The following is a 13,749-nucleotide window of genomic DNA, read 5'->3' on the forward strand; positions in this document are numbered from 1 at the left end:
CCCTCACAGGCATGGCATAGGCCCGTTGCCTTCCAAGAGATTTAACAATGGAGCAAAAGTTTGAGTTTCCTGCCAAAGAAACAAGGGATTTTTTCCAGCCTTGATGCACTCCCAGCCGTGAGCGAGGAGACGCAAAGCTCCTCTCAGTGAGGGGGAGCAGAGGGTAAAAACTGCCTGGTGAGACAGGGGAGACACATTCTTGGCCTTCTATGGCAGAAACAAGCTGAAAGAGACAGGTCTAGTGGGTTGGGTATGAGACTCGGACTCAGGAAACTTGGGTTCTAGTCCCAGCTCTGTTACTGCTGGGTGTCCTTGGGCAATTCCCTGCCTCAGTTTTCTCTCCCACCTCTTCCCCATTAGACTAGAAGCTCTATATAGCACTGTGTGTGCAGCACCCTGGGTGCTGCTTCTATGCAAATAACGACCAAGGGGAAGGGGCATAGTGGGAAATAGCAAAATGCTGTCACAGGAAAGAGAAAGAAGGGGAGTCTGAAAAAGAGCTGCTAGAGCACGGCCCAAGGGAAGGATCTGTGAGCACTATTGACTCTCCCCGCTGATTGACTTGTTCCTTGATATCCAGGCGAAGAGCATTTTAGCCACAAAGATTTCTGTGCGAAGCAAAAGTGTTATGAATAAATACTGGGGAGAGCTTAGCGAATGGAATGAGTGCATCTCTGCACGTACAGGCCGTGCCCCATGGTAGAAACCTCACTCCCTGCATGGAGTGAGTGACCCTGCTGCACCACGGAGCACCGACATCCCCGCTGTATCCCCTTTGCCTAGCAGCTGGCGCTACCCGCGTTGGCAGCCAGGCAGGTGCACGACCCTCCAGTGTTTGGCTAGATCACGGCAGGGCTCTCTGTGTCCGGGCAGGGCGGGGCCCGTCTGTGAGATCAGATTCTCCACAGTGGTGAAAGGCCCCAGGAGCCAGCAAGGGCAGTAAAGTCCCTGCCGTTTGGGGCCGGATTGGTGAACTGCTGGATGGCTAATCCGGCTGGGGCTATGCTGGGGGTCAGGCTTTGTGGGTCTCTTCCAGCTTCAGCTTCCACAGGCTGGATTGGCAGCGAGTGTCGAGCCGGCATCATCTGTCCGAGGGCTCAGTGGATTCACCCCGCGGGGCCGTGGGGGGTCACAGCAGGGTCTGGGAATGGACATTGTCAGGCAACTGCTCACTGCACAACGTTAGGAATAGGGGGATCTGCTGTATCCAGCTGGCTTCCAGACAACCCATTCACCAGCCGTGCAGGGTCTGGCTGCATGTGGGGGTCTGCGGGCTTCTGCCATAGACCCCCGTGAGCGCCACCAGAGAGCAAAGGAACTAGTTTAAAGGGACAGCACCCAATTCCCCTGCACTCCCCTGGGCGCAGCCCATCCACCCTTCTCCTAGTGCTCCATGGGAGGGGTGGTGCTGGGTGTATCCAGAACAGGGAGGGGATCCATCGGGCTGGGGTCTGTAACTCTGAGCTTGGCGCCCCCTTCAGGTGACCAGCTCCAGTTCAGCGCCCCCTTTCTTCTCTTCCATTCGTTAATGATCTGGAGGATGGCATGGACTGCACCCTCAGCAAGTTTGCAGATGACACTAAACTGGGAGGAGTGGTAGATATGCTGGAGGGTAGGGATAGGATACAGAGGCACCTAGACAAATTAGAGGACTGGGCCAAAAGAAAGAAGATCTGACGAAGTTAAACAAGGACAAGTGCAGAGTCCTGCACTTAGGATGGAAGAATCCCATGCACTGCACTACAGGCTGGGGACCGAATGGCTAAGCAGCAGTTCTGCAGAAAAGGACCTACGGGTTACAGTGGACGAGAAGCTGGATATGAGTAAACAGTGTGCCCTTGTTGCCAAGAAGGCTAATGGCATTTTGGGCTGTATAAGTAGGGGCATTGCCAGCAGATCGAGGGACGTGATCATTCCCCTCTATTCGACATTGGTGAGGCCTCATCTGGAGTTTTGAGTCCAGTGTTGAGCCCCACACTACAAGAAGGATGTGGGAAAATTGGAAAGAGTCCAGTGGATTGCAACAAAAATGATTAGGGGGCTGGAGCACATGACTTATGAGGAGAGGCTGAGGGAACTGGGCTTATTTAGTCTGCAGAAGAGAAGAGTAAGGGGGATTTGATAGCTGCTTTCAACTACCTGAAGGGGGATTCCAAAGAGAATGGATCTAGACTGTTCTCAGTAGCGGCAGATGACAGACCAAGGAGTAATGGTCTCAAGTTGCAGTGGTTTAGGTTGGATATTAGGAAAAACTTTTTCACTAGGAGGGTGGTGAAGCACTGGAATGGGTTACCTAGGGAGGTGGTGGAATCGCCTTCCTTAGAGGTTTTTAAGGTCAGGCTTGAAAAGCCCTAGCTGGGATGATTTAGTTGGGAATTGGTCCTGCTTTGAGCAGGGGGTTGGACTAGATGACCTCCTGAGGTCCCTTTCAACCCTGATATTCTATGATTCTATGAATCGCTGCTCCTACTCGGAACTAGTCTCAGGGTGATCTATAGGGATGCAGCGCCTGGAACAGGAGATAAATAAACAGCAGCACTGCCCAGAAATTCCCATGCCTGCCTCTCCAGTGGATCTCTGCCCAAGAAGCTGCTCTCCTAGGTTCCTAGGCTAGACGGGACCATTGTGATCATCTAGTCTGACCTCTCAGGCAGTGATGTCAATTGCAGACGAATGTCTCTTTCCTTTCAGGGGGATTGTGGGAAGGCAGTGGAGAACTAGCAATCTGGGAATGGAGGGCGCGGCAAGGGCTCAGGCACTGTGACACCAACACCCCCCACGTTTGTTTGGCCAGGGCTTCTTGGACATTCTGGAGAAGCCGATAAATCTGGTCGGGCTGCAGAGTGAGAGCGTGGAGCGGAGACACCGGATCGCAACGGAGCTGATGGCCATAGTGGAGAAGCTACTGAGAACGCTGGCCCTGACCCTGCATGACAGCATGATCAGCATCGCATCCACTAACGGCACAGGTCAGCACCTGGCCACGCGGCCCCAGCATTTCCCATCGGGCTTTTATCACCCGCAGCCTATGCTCCCACCCCACTCCCCACAGTGCCTCCTGCTGGGAGACGGGCACTCCCCCCCACAGCCAGTGCTCCCAACCCATGCCCCACAGTGCCCCCTGCTGGGAGATGGGAGCTCCCCCTTACAGCGAGTGCTCCCAACCCACTCCCCACAGTGCTCCCTGCTGGGAGATAGGCACTCACCCCCACAGCCGGTGCTCCCCCCCTCCCCTGCGCCCCCCAGCACCCTCTGCTGGGGGACAGGAACTCCCCCCACAGCCAGTGCTCCTGCCCTGCTCCCCAAAGTGGCCCCTGCTGGGAGAGGCTGGGACCGGAATAGCTGGGGTCTCTCCCTACAGCCAGGAAAGCACCTTGCCTAGCTACAGCCTGGGGGGTCCTGCCCCCTGTGCCGCTCCAGCCAGCCCCCCCCCGCTCCTGCCCCCCCATGCACCAAGCATCTCTCTGTCCCCAGGAGAACAAGACCGACCTGCGCCTCCTCTGCGCCTACTGGAAGCCTGACAGCAGGCGCTGGGCCACCCACGGCTGCACCCTGCAGAAATTGAACACCATCATCACCCACTGACAGTGCAACCACCTGACCAGCTTCGCCGTGCTCATGGCCTTCTACGAGCTGGAGGTAGGCACGGCCCTCGCTTGGGGCCTTAGGGCTGGTCTGGTTCTGCTCTTCCCCTCAATCCTCCCCAGCAGAGCAGGAGTCACTCCAGATTCCTCCCGGAGTAAACCCATTCCCCACTGGCTGGCGGGGCCCTCGATCTGATCAGGGGCACAAGCAGCCCCCCCCCCCCACCACCACCACCCAGGGCACAGGGAGACTCACAAGTAGCAGCAACCAGTGATTTCCCTACATGCCCCCTGGGGGGGTGTACACCCCCCCCCAAATTTCCCCAACACCCCCCCAGTATGATTAATTGCGTGTATCTGAAAAAGTAGAATAGATTTGAAAAGTATGAACATAGACTAGCTTCCTTATACGGCTGTTGTTTTTATGACAATGTCGGTGCATTCATTTCGGTGATGTTGGCCAACCTAATAATTTCAAATGATGATTTGTAAGCAAAGTCTAAGGCCTTGGCTACACTCGCGGATTCACAGCGCTGCCGCGGCTCTCTCGCAGCGCTGCAAGTACTCCACCTCTCCGAGCGGAATAGCTTGCAGCGCTGCGAGGGAGCGTGCAGCGCTGCAGGCGCTGATTACACTGGTGCTTTACAGCGCTGCACTCACTGCGCTCGGGGGGGGGGGGGGGGGGCGTTTTCACACCCCTGAGCGCAAAGTGCAGTGCTGTGAATTGCCAGTGTAGCCAAGGCCTAAATGACAGCTAGTGATGAGCTGGGAGCTGGGGGGAAAGGCTTCAGGACCAGATTGTATTTACAGTCACACCTAATCTACCCAGGTACCCAGCAAACAGAGCTGTGTTGCCCAAGTGATAGATTTTGGCTGGGGTTGGGTTACAAATCACTTGAATGCGCGCGCGCGTGTGTGTGTGTGTGTGTGTGTGTATGAAATGTTGTTGTTCTTATTGTATGAGTAAAGGGCAGTAGAACTGTCCTTAGCCTGTGCTGATTGAGGGGTCTGTCCCTCTCCACTGTTTAAAGACAGAGCTGATTAGGCTCCATAGATAGTCTTTTGTTCTGTTAAGTGACCACTGCAGCTGAAATCACTGATAATCAGGTCTAAGTGCTTAGTCCTGCTGTGGGGACAGTGTTTCTGTGGAAGAGACAGCCCAGACTGCACTAGCACCAAGGTTCCCCCACTGAGAGCTCAGCTGAAATCACTGAGAGCTGGTGGAACCTCAAGAAACCAACTCGCAGCAGTCACAGTGGCAGGTGGCAGCAGAAGGTGATGGCGCAGGGCCATTGGCAACAGAGTGGTGGAGTGAACGGCGGCACAACAAACAGCAGTGGCCAGAGCGAACAGTGAGCAGCTGGAGGAACGAGCAAGGTGAGTACACCCCGGGGAGGTGTACTCACGTGAAAGCACCTCTGAACTCTGAGTCTCCACTGACCAAGGACAACAGCGGTGAGTGGGGTGAGGTGGAGGGAAAAGTGAGGGGCACGTTAAATAAACATTTGTTTGTTGGACTATATTTTAGTGGCTTTGCTACAGAATGCTAGATTTGTGACTGGAAATGGAAACTTATATAAATATGTTTCCTAGTAGGCCAAGATTTTTATAATGCATTATTTGCCAAGGTTGTTATCTCACATCGTTGCTGTCTTGAGAGGTCATTATATTAGGGAGTTTCTGTGCTAAACATTTTTATTACTATAATTAATTTTTACATAAGAATGGTCATACTGGGTCAGACCAATGGTCCATATAGCCCAGTATCCTGTCTTCCAACAGTGGTCAAGGCCAGGTGCTTCAGAGGGAATGACTAGAACAGGTAATCATCAAGTGATCCATCCCCTGTTGCCCATTCCCAGCTTCTGGCAAACAGGCTAGGGACACTTAGAGCATGGTGTTGCATCCCTCCCGATCCTGGCTAATAGCCACTGATGGACCTCTTCTCCAGGAATTTATCTAGTTATTTTTTTAATCCTGTTATAATTTTGGTCTTCACAGCATCCCCTGGCAAAGAGTTCCACGGGTTGATTTTATGTTGTGTGAAGAAGTACTTCCTTTTGTTTTTTAAAACCTGCTGCCTATTAATTTCATTGGGTGACTGCTAGTTCTTGTGTTATGTGAAGGATTAAATAACATTTCCTTATTCACTTTCTTCACACCAGTCAAGATTTTATAGACCTCTATTATATCCCCCCTTAGTCATCTCTTTTCTAAGCTGAAAATTCCCAGTCATTTTAATCTCTCCTCCTGTTTCATACCCCTAATCATTTTAGTTGCCGATCTCTGTACCTTTTCCAATTCCAATATATCTTTTGGGATGGGGTGACCAGATCTGCACACAATATCCAAGATGTGCACGTACCATGGATTTATATAGAGGCAATATGATATTTTCTGTCTTATTATTTATCCCTTTCTTAATAATTCCCAATATTCTGTTCACTTTTTTAACTGCTGCTGCACATTGAGTGGATGTTTTCAGAGAACTATCCACAGTGACTCCAACATCTCTTTCTTGAGTGGTAACAGCTAATTCAGACTCCATCATTTTTATGTATAGCTGAGATTGTTTTCCAATGTGCATTACTTTGCATTTATCAACATTGAATTTCATCTGCCATTTTGTTGCCCAGTCACTCAGTTTTGTGAGATCCCTTTGTAATTCTTCACAGTCTGCCTGGGACTTAACTATCTTGAATAGTTTTGTATCATCTGCAAATTTTGCCACCACACTGTTTACCCATTTTTCCCGATCATTTATGAATATGTTGAACGGTAATGGTCCCAGTACCAACCCCTCAGGGATACCACTATTTGTCTCTCTCCATTCTGAAAACGGATCATTTATTCCTACCCTTTGTTTCCTATCTTTTAACCAGTTACTGATCCATGAGAGGACTTCCCTCTTATCCCATGATGGCTTACTTTTCAAAAGTCAATTTAAATTAAATACATTTTTTTAAAAAATATTTTTTTAGAAATCTAGACCTGTTATGTGTTTTGGTGTAACTTGCATTATCCTTATGTTAAATTTGCATTATCCTAACAAAACATTTACTTTATTCATATCTCTTTTATATGTTGCAGGTCAAAGTGAAAATGAAAAGACAAAAAACAATACAACAATTTTTCCACTCAAAGGCCTCAAAAACTAACCAAGGTGAAGAACACATCAAGAACCAAGAATATAGCAACATGTCATCTGAAGTTTCAAGTGGTATATCTACATCCGACGAGCCCGAAGCACAAATACAGCTACCTACTGAAGAAACAGTGTCTCCAAAACATTTGGATCAATCCGAGAGCTATCCATTGAAAAAGTACTGGAAGAAGCAAAGACTTCAGTCCAGAAGTTGACTAATGAAGCCATTTATATTAAATCCTTAAGTGAAGAAGACAAGAAGTGTTTGTTAAGACAACTGAAAAAGTACACAGACTTGATTCTTAAAAATCTACAACAGCGACTTCTAGATTCCACTCAACCTCTACGTAGCTTTTACAGATCCCTGTCTTATAAAACACCAACAGTTGAGTGGAGTGAGGCACTACCAGCAATGGGGCTGCCATGTGCTCAGGACAGAATAAAGAATTTGAACGCAGAGTGGAATATCATTCAATGAATGAATGAAGATTTGACTTCACTTCTATTTTATCATCACTAGTGGCTCAACCCGATCTTTGTGTTCTGTTTCCTGGGCTGAAAGAAGTAGGAATTCATCTCTTGCTCCTCCCAGTCACAACAGCTTCAGTTGAGTGTTCTTTTTCATCATTGAATAAAATTTTATGTTCTGAAAGAAGTCGCCTTCTGCCTGATCATGTGAATGAACTAATGAGTGTATCAATTAAAGGAATGGAAGTACCGGACACATGAGAAGCTACCAAAGATGAATGCATTGGATTCAAGAAGTTCATTAACAGAGTTGTGCAAAATTATAACAAGAAACCAAGAAGGATGTAGACATAGTGCTTCATAGAAGGCTTGGCTTGAGGAGCCAACTTTAATTTGTGTGATGATTTTAAAACATGAGTTAAATCTAATAAAATGGCCATGAAACAGTTTTCAGTTTTTACTATGGTGCCATACAGCCCACCTTCACCCTCACGGTCTCACCCCTCATTGGCCCTAACACACACACACACCCCTGTAAATTCGAACATTCCCCCCTAATTTCAATTCCTGGGGAAACCACTGGCAGCAACCAATGTGCCTGGCCAGGAAGTTGGGTAAGGGGAGGCTGGGCTGCGCTCCACAACATCACAGGAGCCTTCTGCCCTGCAGCCCTTCCCTGCCCCCCATCAGGTGCACTTGCAGGGTGGGGTTTGGCTGTGGGGGCCAGAGCAGGGGGAGAAAGAGGGGAGTGTTGGAATTAATCCAGGGAGGGCGAGGGCCTGTTCTGCCCATGGTAGAGCCGGGGGGAGAAGAGAAATCAGGCCCCCACCCTCCCTGGATTAATTCCTGCTCCATTCAGAGCAGAACGTCCCAGCTCCATTTGGAAAGGGCCAGTGCTGAGAATCCACCACACCCCCGGGGAAGCTGTCCTGGGGTTAATTTACCCTCCCTGCCGATTTCCAGTGTGACAGTCTCGCTTCCAGCCCTTTGGCTGCTAGACTGAAGAGCCCATGATCACAGTCCCTATAGGCTGACCAAGTCACCCCTTCCCTGTCTCTCTGCTAATCCAACTGAGCTCCTGGAGTCTGTCACTACAGGGCAGGTTTGTGAATCCTTTCACCATCCTCACAGGCCTTACCACTATTAATGAATTAATAATATTTATTATTAATTATCATTAGTACACAAGGAGACTTCAAACATTAGAACAGAAGCACATGCTTGAAGTGAAGCACCTGCTTTACCATGGTGCCGATTCAGAATTCTTTCCCACACCCCAGGCAGGAGCTCCTCAACCTCTTGGGTTCTTTTAGTAAAAGCCCGGTTTAAAGTGCCCACTTTCATTTTCTTTGACTTTGTCTCATTCCTCCCGGCTTGTTTCTCTGTTAACCCCTGGAACGCTCTGCTAAGGAGACGATGCACAACTGAAAAACACAACCCCGATTTGTTTATTTATATATTTGTGTGTGTGTCTCTCTCTCTCTCTATATATATATATATAAAAAACCAGCTTTTCAACACTAGCAATGGTAATCTGTTGGGTATGTTTGTTTGTTTTTTGTTTGTTTTTACTAACCACTTTAATATGGAATTTTGTTATTTCTTTTTATTCTTTTTGCGTTCCTTTATTTATTTTTTCCTGATAAATCCAGGGTTTGGATTCTTATTTTTAAAAATTCTTATTTTTTTCCTGCCTATTAAAAGAAATTAAATTTAGCAAAAGCTACACTCATGGTCTTTAACTCAATCTGTTATTGCCAGAAGGGCGGGGATGTAATTGATTTTATATATATATATTAATTTGACCATCTCGGCCTTTTGTGGAGGTTTCTAGTTTAACGTAAGTACCAGGAACGGCAGGGAGAAAACGAGATTTTTCTAACGAGCATTGGGGCTGTCAGAGGCAGCAGTAGGAAGCCAGTAAATTAACAAATTGATAATTGCACAAGAAACAACAGCAAAAGTAAATAAATAAATAAAAGAGGAGCCTAAGGGGGATATGATAGAGGTATATAAAATCATGAGTGATGTGGAGAAAGTAAATAAGGAAAAGTTATTTACTTGTTCCCATAATACAAGAACTAGGGGCCACCAAATGAAATTAATGGGCAGCAGGTTTAAAACAAATAAAAGGAAGTTCTTCTTCACACAGCACACAGTCAACTTGTGGAACTCCTTGCCTGAGGAGATTGTGGAGGCTAGGATTATAACAGCATTTAAAAGAGAACTAGATAAATTCATGGAGGTAAAGTCCATTAATGGCTATTAGCCAGGATGGGTAAGGAATGGTGTCCCTAGCTCTGTTTGTCAGAGGGTGGAGATGGATGGCAGGACATAGATCACATGATCATTACCTGTTAGGTTCCCTCCCGCTGGGGCACGTGGCATTGGCCACTGTCCATAGACAGGATACTGGGCTAGATGGACGTTTGGTCTGACCCAGTATGGCCGTTCTTATGTTCTTAAAAAAACAAGACTTGATTCTTTCTAATCCATGTTTTTCTCTCTTTCTCTCGGCTTATTTTGTATTTCCAAATGCACTGGGGTGGGGAGGGCGGGGGCAGATCTATATTTATTTTTGCTGGGAGGCTAAACATGCTTTTTTCCCACAGGTCCAGTAAGGATCCCATGGTTCTGGGGCGTTAAAAACCTTCCTGATGTGGCTTTTTTTGTTTGTTTTAAGTTGATTGCCTCCTTCTCCATTTTGGCCCCGGGTGCCTCAGACTGTGGACAGCCCATTCCCATCCCCTGTGCGCCCAGGAGGGATAGAAACCAGCTAATTCCCCCTCCCCCCATCTTTAACAATGTGTTTCTTCTCCTCCCGCCAGGAGCCTCCATCCATCCCACCTCACCACCCCCAGCCTGGGCCGTGGGGCCAGCCCGACTGAACCTGTGAGCCTCAGAGGGGAGTGTGTGATCAGCCAGAGTGGGACAGGAATGGGGTCAGATCACACAGCTGGGGCTAGAGCCCCCATCCTTGAGTAGCAGCATGGCCCAACCCCCGCCCCAGCACCCGTGCCAAAGAGCAACTCTACTGGTTTGCACTAGCTGTCGATCCTTTATCCGTCCGTGGCCTGTGCCACAGGAGGGCAACGCACACAACCGCACACACATACTCAGACGTGCATGCACAGAACACAAGAGACCCTGAACACATATGTAAACATGCATGCACATGGGAACACACATGCACATGCCAACAGGCGAACACAGATGCACCCACCAGAACACACATACCCATGTATGCCCATGCACACATGAAAGAACATGCATGCAAATATGCCCACGTACACAGGAGCACATGCATCACACACACCCTCTGATTGCATCCCCCAGTGCAGCTCTCCCTCGACTCTCAGAGCATTGGCCTGAATTTACCCCTAGCTCCAGATCTGGGTTTGCCCCTTAAGAATACAAGAACATAAGAATGGCCATACTGGGTCAGACCAAAGGTCCATCCAGTCCAATATTCTGTCTACCTACTGTGGCCAATGCCAGGTGCCCCAGAGGGAGTGAACCTAACAGGTAATGATCAAGTGATCACTCTTCTGCCATCCATCTCCACCTTCTGACAAACAGAGCTAGGGACACCATTCCTTACCCATCCTGGCTAATAGCCATTAATGGACTTAACCTCCATGAATTTATCTAGTTCTCTTTTAGATGCTGTCCAGGCTAGATCTTCAGCTGGTGTAAATCAGGGCAGCTCCACTTCCTTCAGTGCAGCGAGGCCAATGTCCATCCGCTGCATGTCTGGCCCATCATCAATACTGCGCCCATCCACCAGAAAGGGTCATTTGAGGAGGTGGAAGAGGAAGTGGGGGCTGAAGCAGGAGATGCTGAGGTAGATGGGGAGGGCTGTTGGCCTGTTGTTTGCAAGAGAGTTGGCCATGTCACAGGCAGGCTGAGATCCATCTCGCTTTTGAGAGCCAGCTGCCCTGTGACACCCCCTCTCTGCCCCCGGGGCTGAAAAAGGGCAGTAATCCCATTAAAGTCACCTTCTTCCTCCCTCCCTGTAGCTGCTGGCTCAGCCTGGAGAGAGGATTTCATTGGAGCTTCCTGGGTCCAGTCTGTGCCATAATCCTGGTGGGTACCTCCCAGAACCACAGTCCCCCATTCTCCTCTCACCTCTGCGAACCCATTGATTTCAGTGAAGCAGGGAGGAGAACGTGGCCCATAAAACACAAGAGAAGACCCATTTAGGTCCCACCTGGCTCATCTTCTGTGGTCAGTCCCGGGATTAGTCCCTGTGCTGTATCCTCAGGCCTACAGCCTTTACTCGGGCACAGCTCCCATGGACGTCAGTAGGAGTTTTGCCAAGTTAAGACAGCAAGAGTTTGGTCTAGTCTAGTTAATGACCCAAGGCACGAGGAAGGGAGAGGGCTACACTCTCCAGTGTTTTTTGTAGGTGGGGAAACAAATGTCCCTACATATTCCTCCCTACCCCTGAGGAATTTGGCGGGGGGGGGGGGGGATTTGTTATAGCCTGAAAGTGGCAGGAAGTATGCTAGAGGCAGGATCTGGAATCTCTGAGCCAGATCCTGCTCTCAGTTACACCAGTGTAAACCCAAAATAACTCCTGACTCCACTGGAGAGGCTCCATATTTAACTCAGAGCAGCATCTGGCCTCTGTGATCCCATTGATCCATCTCAGCCCTGGCTGTGCTGTCAGCTCCACGCATGGGGAGGGACCGAGAGCTGCCAGGGGATATTACAGAAGAGGGGATGATTCCCCCTGGAAATGAGCTGTCACCGTTTCTACAGTGTTCAGATCGGTCCCCTGGGATCATGCTCTACCTCAGCTGGCGTCACCGGCCCAAGATGGGAGGTTTTACAGGAAATATTTCCCACTGTTCCCACAGATAAATATAACGGTCTTTGCCCTGACCCTGTGGACCCTCAGAAACAGACTCTCCTCCCTCAGTGCAGATGTGTCCACCCTCAGAGACCACAGGTGAGAAGGCAACAAAACAGTCTTGGAGGGTCAGATGTCTTGGTTTGGAGGGTCCTTGGCACTGGGAGGGCGTGAGGGATTGCAGGAGGGGAACAACATATCTAGGATCCATAGGAACGAATTCCCAGTATGTTCGCATTGACAGTAACCCTGTCCCACACAGGAAAGCAGGGGATGGTAGCTCCACTCCACTCTGCCCAGACCCTCCTGACCCAATTGCTCTTCATAGGGTTATTGTACCTCGATCTCTTCATCTGCCTTTACCCGGTTACTGACCTTTAAAGCCATCTCCCAGCTCTTCATTTTGGGCTGCACATGGAGCTTTGGTCTCCTCCAAGTCGGCCCAGCAGCCATGGTCATGGCGTATTTATTCACCATCGTCAACAGCCTGCAGGGAGCCTTCATCTTCCTGGTGCACTGTCTCCTCAATCGCCAGGTAATGCCCACGGCCCGTCAGCGCCCACCCAGCACCTTCACTGGCCTCGTGGTGGCCATGTCTGATCTTCTCTGAGTTAGTTACATAGTGCAGTGACCGTGTCCCTCACTCTCCAGGTGAGAAAGGAGTACAGGAGATGGATCAAGGGATTCCGAACGTCCAGCACAAAATCTCAGACATCCGATCTATCCATGTCTGCTTTCCCCACCACCACGGTGGTAAGAGGTCCTGTGCTCTGTTCCAGTACCAGCCTGTGAAACAGTCATCTCTAGCTGGGTCTCATTACTGCTGTAAAGGTACTTTGCCCCCCGAATGAGTCAGGATTGTTTATGAGCCAGCTGGGAACATCACTGCAAGTGTAAGTGAGAGTCGGTCACTATCGAGGGGTATCCTAGATGTCTTAGGCACCAGAAGAGAATGTCCTTTCCTGGCACCTCTGTGTTTCCTTCCCTTGGCTCTCCTGAGAGCTCCAGGGGTCACTCACTGTGTACTAGGGAGGCATTGACTCTTGCAGTGTAAGGATCTGAGTGGATCAGATTGTCCCCTTAGATTGAATCCTTGTCAGTGCAGACGGATCATCCCCAATGGCTGCAATTATATTAATGGGACTCAGAGACTGACCCGGGCACAGCTGGCAGTGCACATAGTGATGGACGCTCAGAGCCAGCAGGGGTTGCAGCAGGCTCTGGGGAGCAGCCGCCAGCCCCATTCTCAGCCTAGGGGTGCACAGAGGGGGAGAGGGAGAGCAGGTGGCTGTGGGTGTGGGGGGCAGCCATGGCCAGCAGCTCCTGGCATGGGGGCAGGAGGAGGGGACAGCGTGGTTCCAAGCGCTGATAGGCCATAAACCAAATCCTGACTGCCCACGTTCTCTGTTTCCCGCCCCCCACCCCCAACAGCCCCTACCAGTAGCTTCAGGGCAGGGAAGAAGACTGCAGTGCATCCCCTCCCCTGCCACCCCCAGATAGGGGGCACTGAGGGCAGCCAGCAAGGGTGGGAGAGAGCTGCTCCTGTCACCAATGGGCTCCTGTACCCAGCACTGAAGAGGCACAAGAGGGGTGAGAGCGAGACCCAGGGGTGGGTTGGGGAAGGAAGAGGGAAAAGAGGAGGGACCTTGATGCTGCCCAGGCCGGAGCTGTTCTGGGGACAGAAGCCGTCAGTCTCT

The 13,749-nt window shown here is 49.8% G+C and overlaps 1 protein-coding gene across 1 annotated transcript; it reads left to right on the forward strand.

The window, feature by feature from the left end:
* The first annotated feature begins 10,931 nt into the window (after positions 1-10,931).
* On the forward strand, positions 10,932-12,844 carry LOC128828460 (adhesion G protein-coupled receptor E1-like). The gene is made up of 5 exons (XM_054013157.1): positions 10,932-11,041; positions 11,217-11,283; positions 12,060-12,145; positions 12,413-12,587; positions 12,704-12,844. Exons 1-5 carry the CDS (start codon positions 10,932-10,934, stop codon positions 12,842-12,844), a joined length of 579 nt encoding a protein of 192 aa, XP_053869132.1.
* The last annotated feature ends 905 nt before the right edge of the window (positions 12,845-13,749 follow it).

This window comes from Malaclemys terrapin, chromosome 23, assembly GCF_027887155.1.
Source record: "Malaclemys terrapin pileata isolate rMalTer1 chromosome 23, rMalTer1.hap1, whole genome shotgun sequence".
NCBI classification, from domain to species: Eukaryota; Metazoa; Chordata; order Testudines; family Emydidae; genus Malaclemys; species Malaclemys terrapin.

What these genes read in the sequence shown, in the direction of transcription:
- LOC128828460 (XM_054013157.1), top strand. Translation starts at nt 10,932, where the DNA reads ATGTCCATCCGCTGCATGTCTGGCCCATCATCAATACTGCGCCCATCC. An exon ending in CTGAAGCAGGAGATGCTGAG is followed by an intron (nt 11,042 to 11,216) that starts GTAGATGGGGAG and finishes CCCTCCCTGTAG; the next exon opens with CTGCTGGCTCAGCCTGGAGA. An exon ending in ACTGTCTCCTCAATCGCCAG is followed by an intron (nt 12,588 to 12,703) that starts GTAATGCCCACG and finishes CTCACTCTCCAG; the next exon opens with GTGAGAAAGGAGTACAGGAG.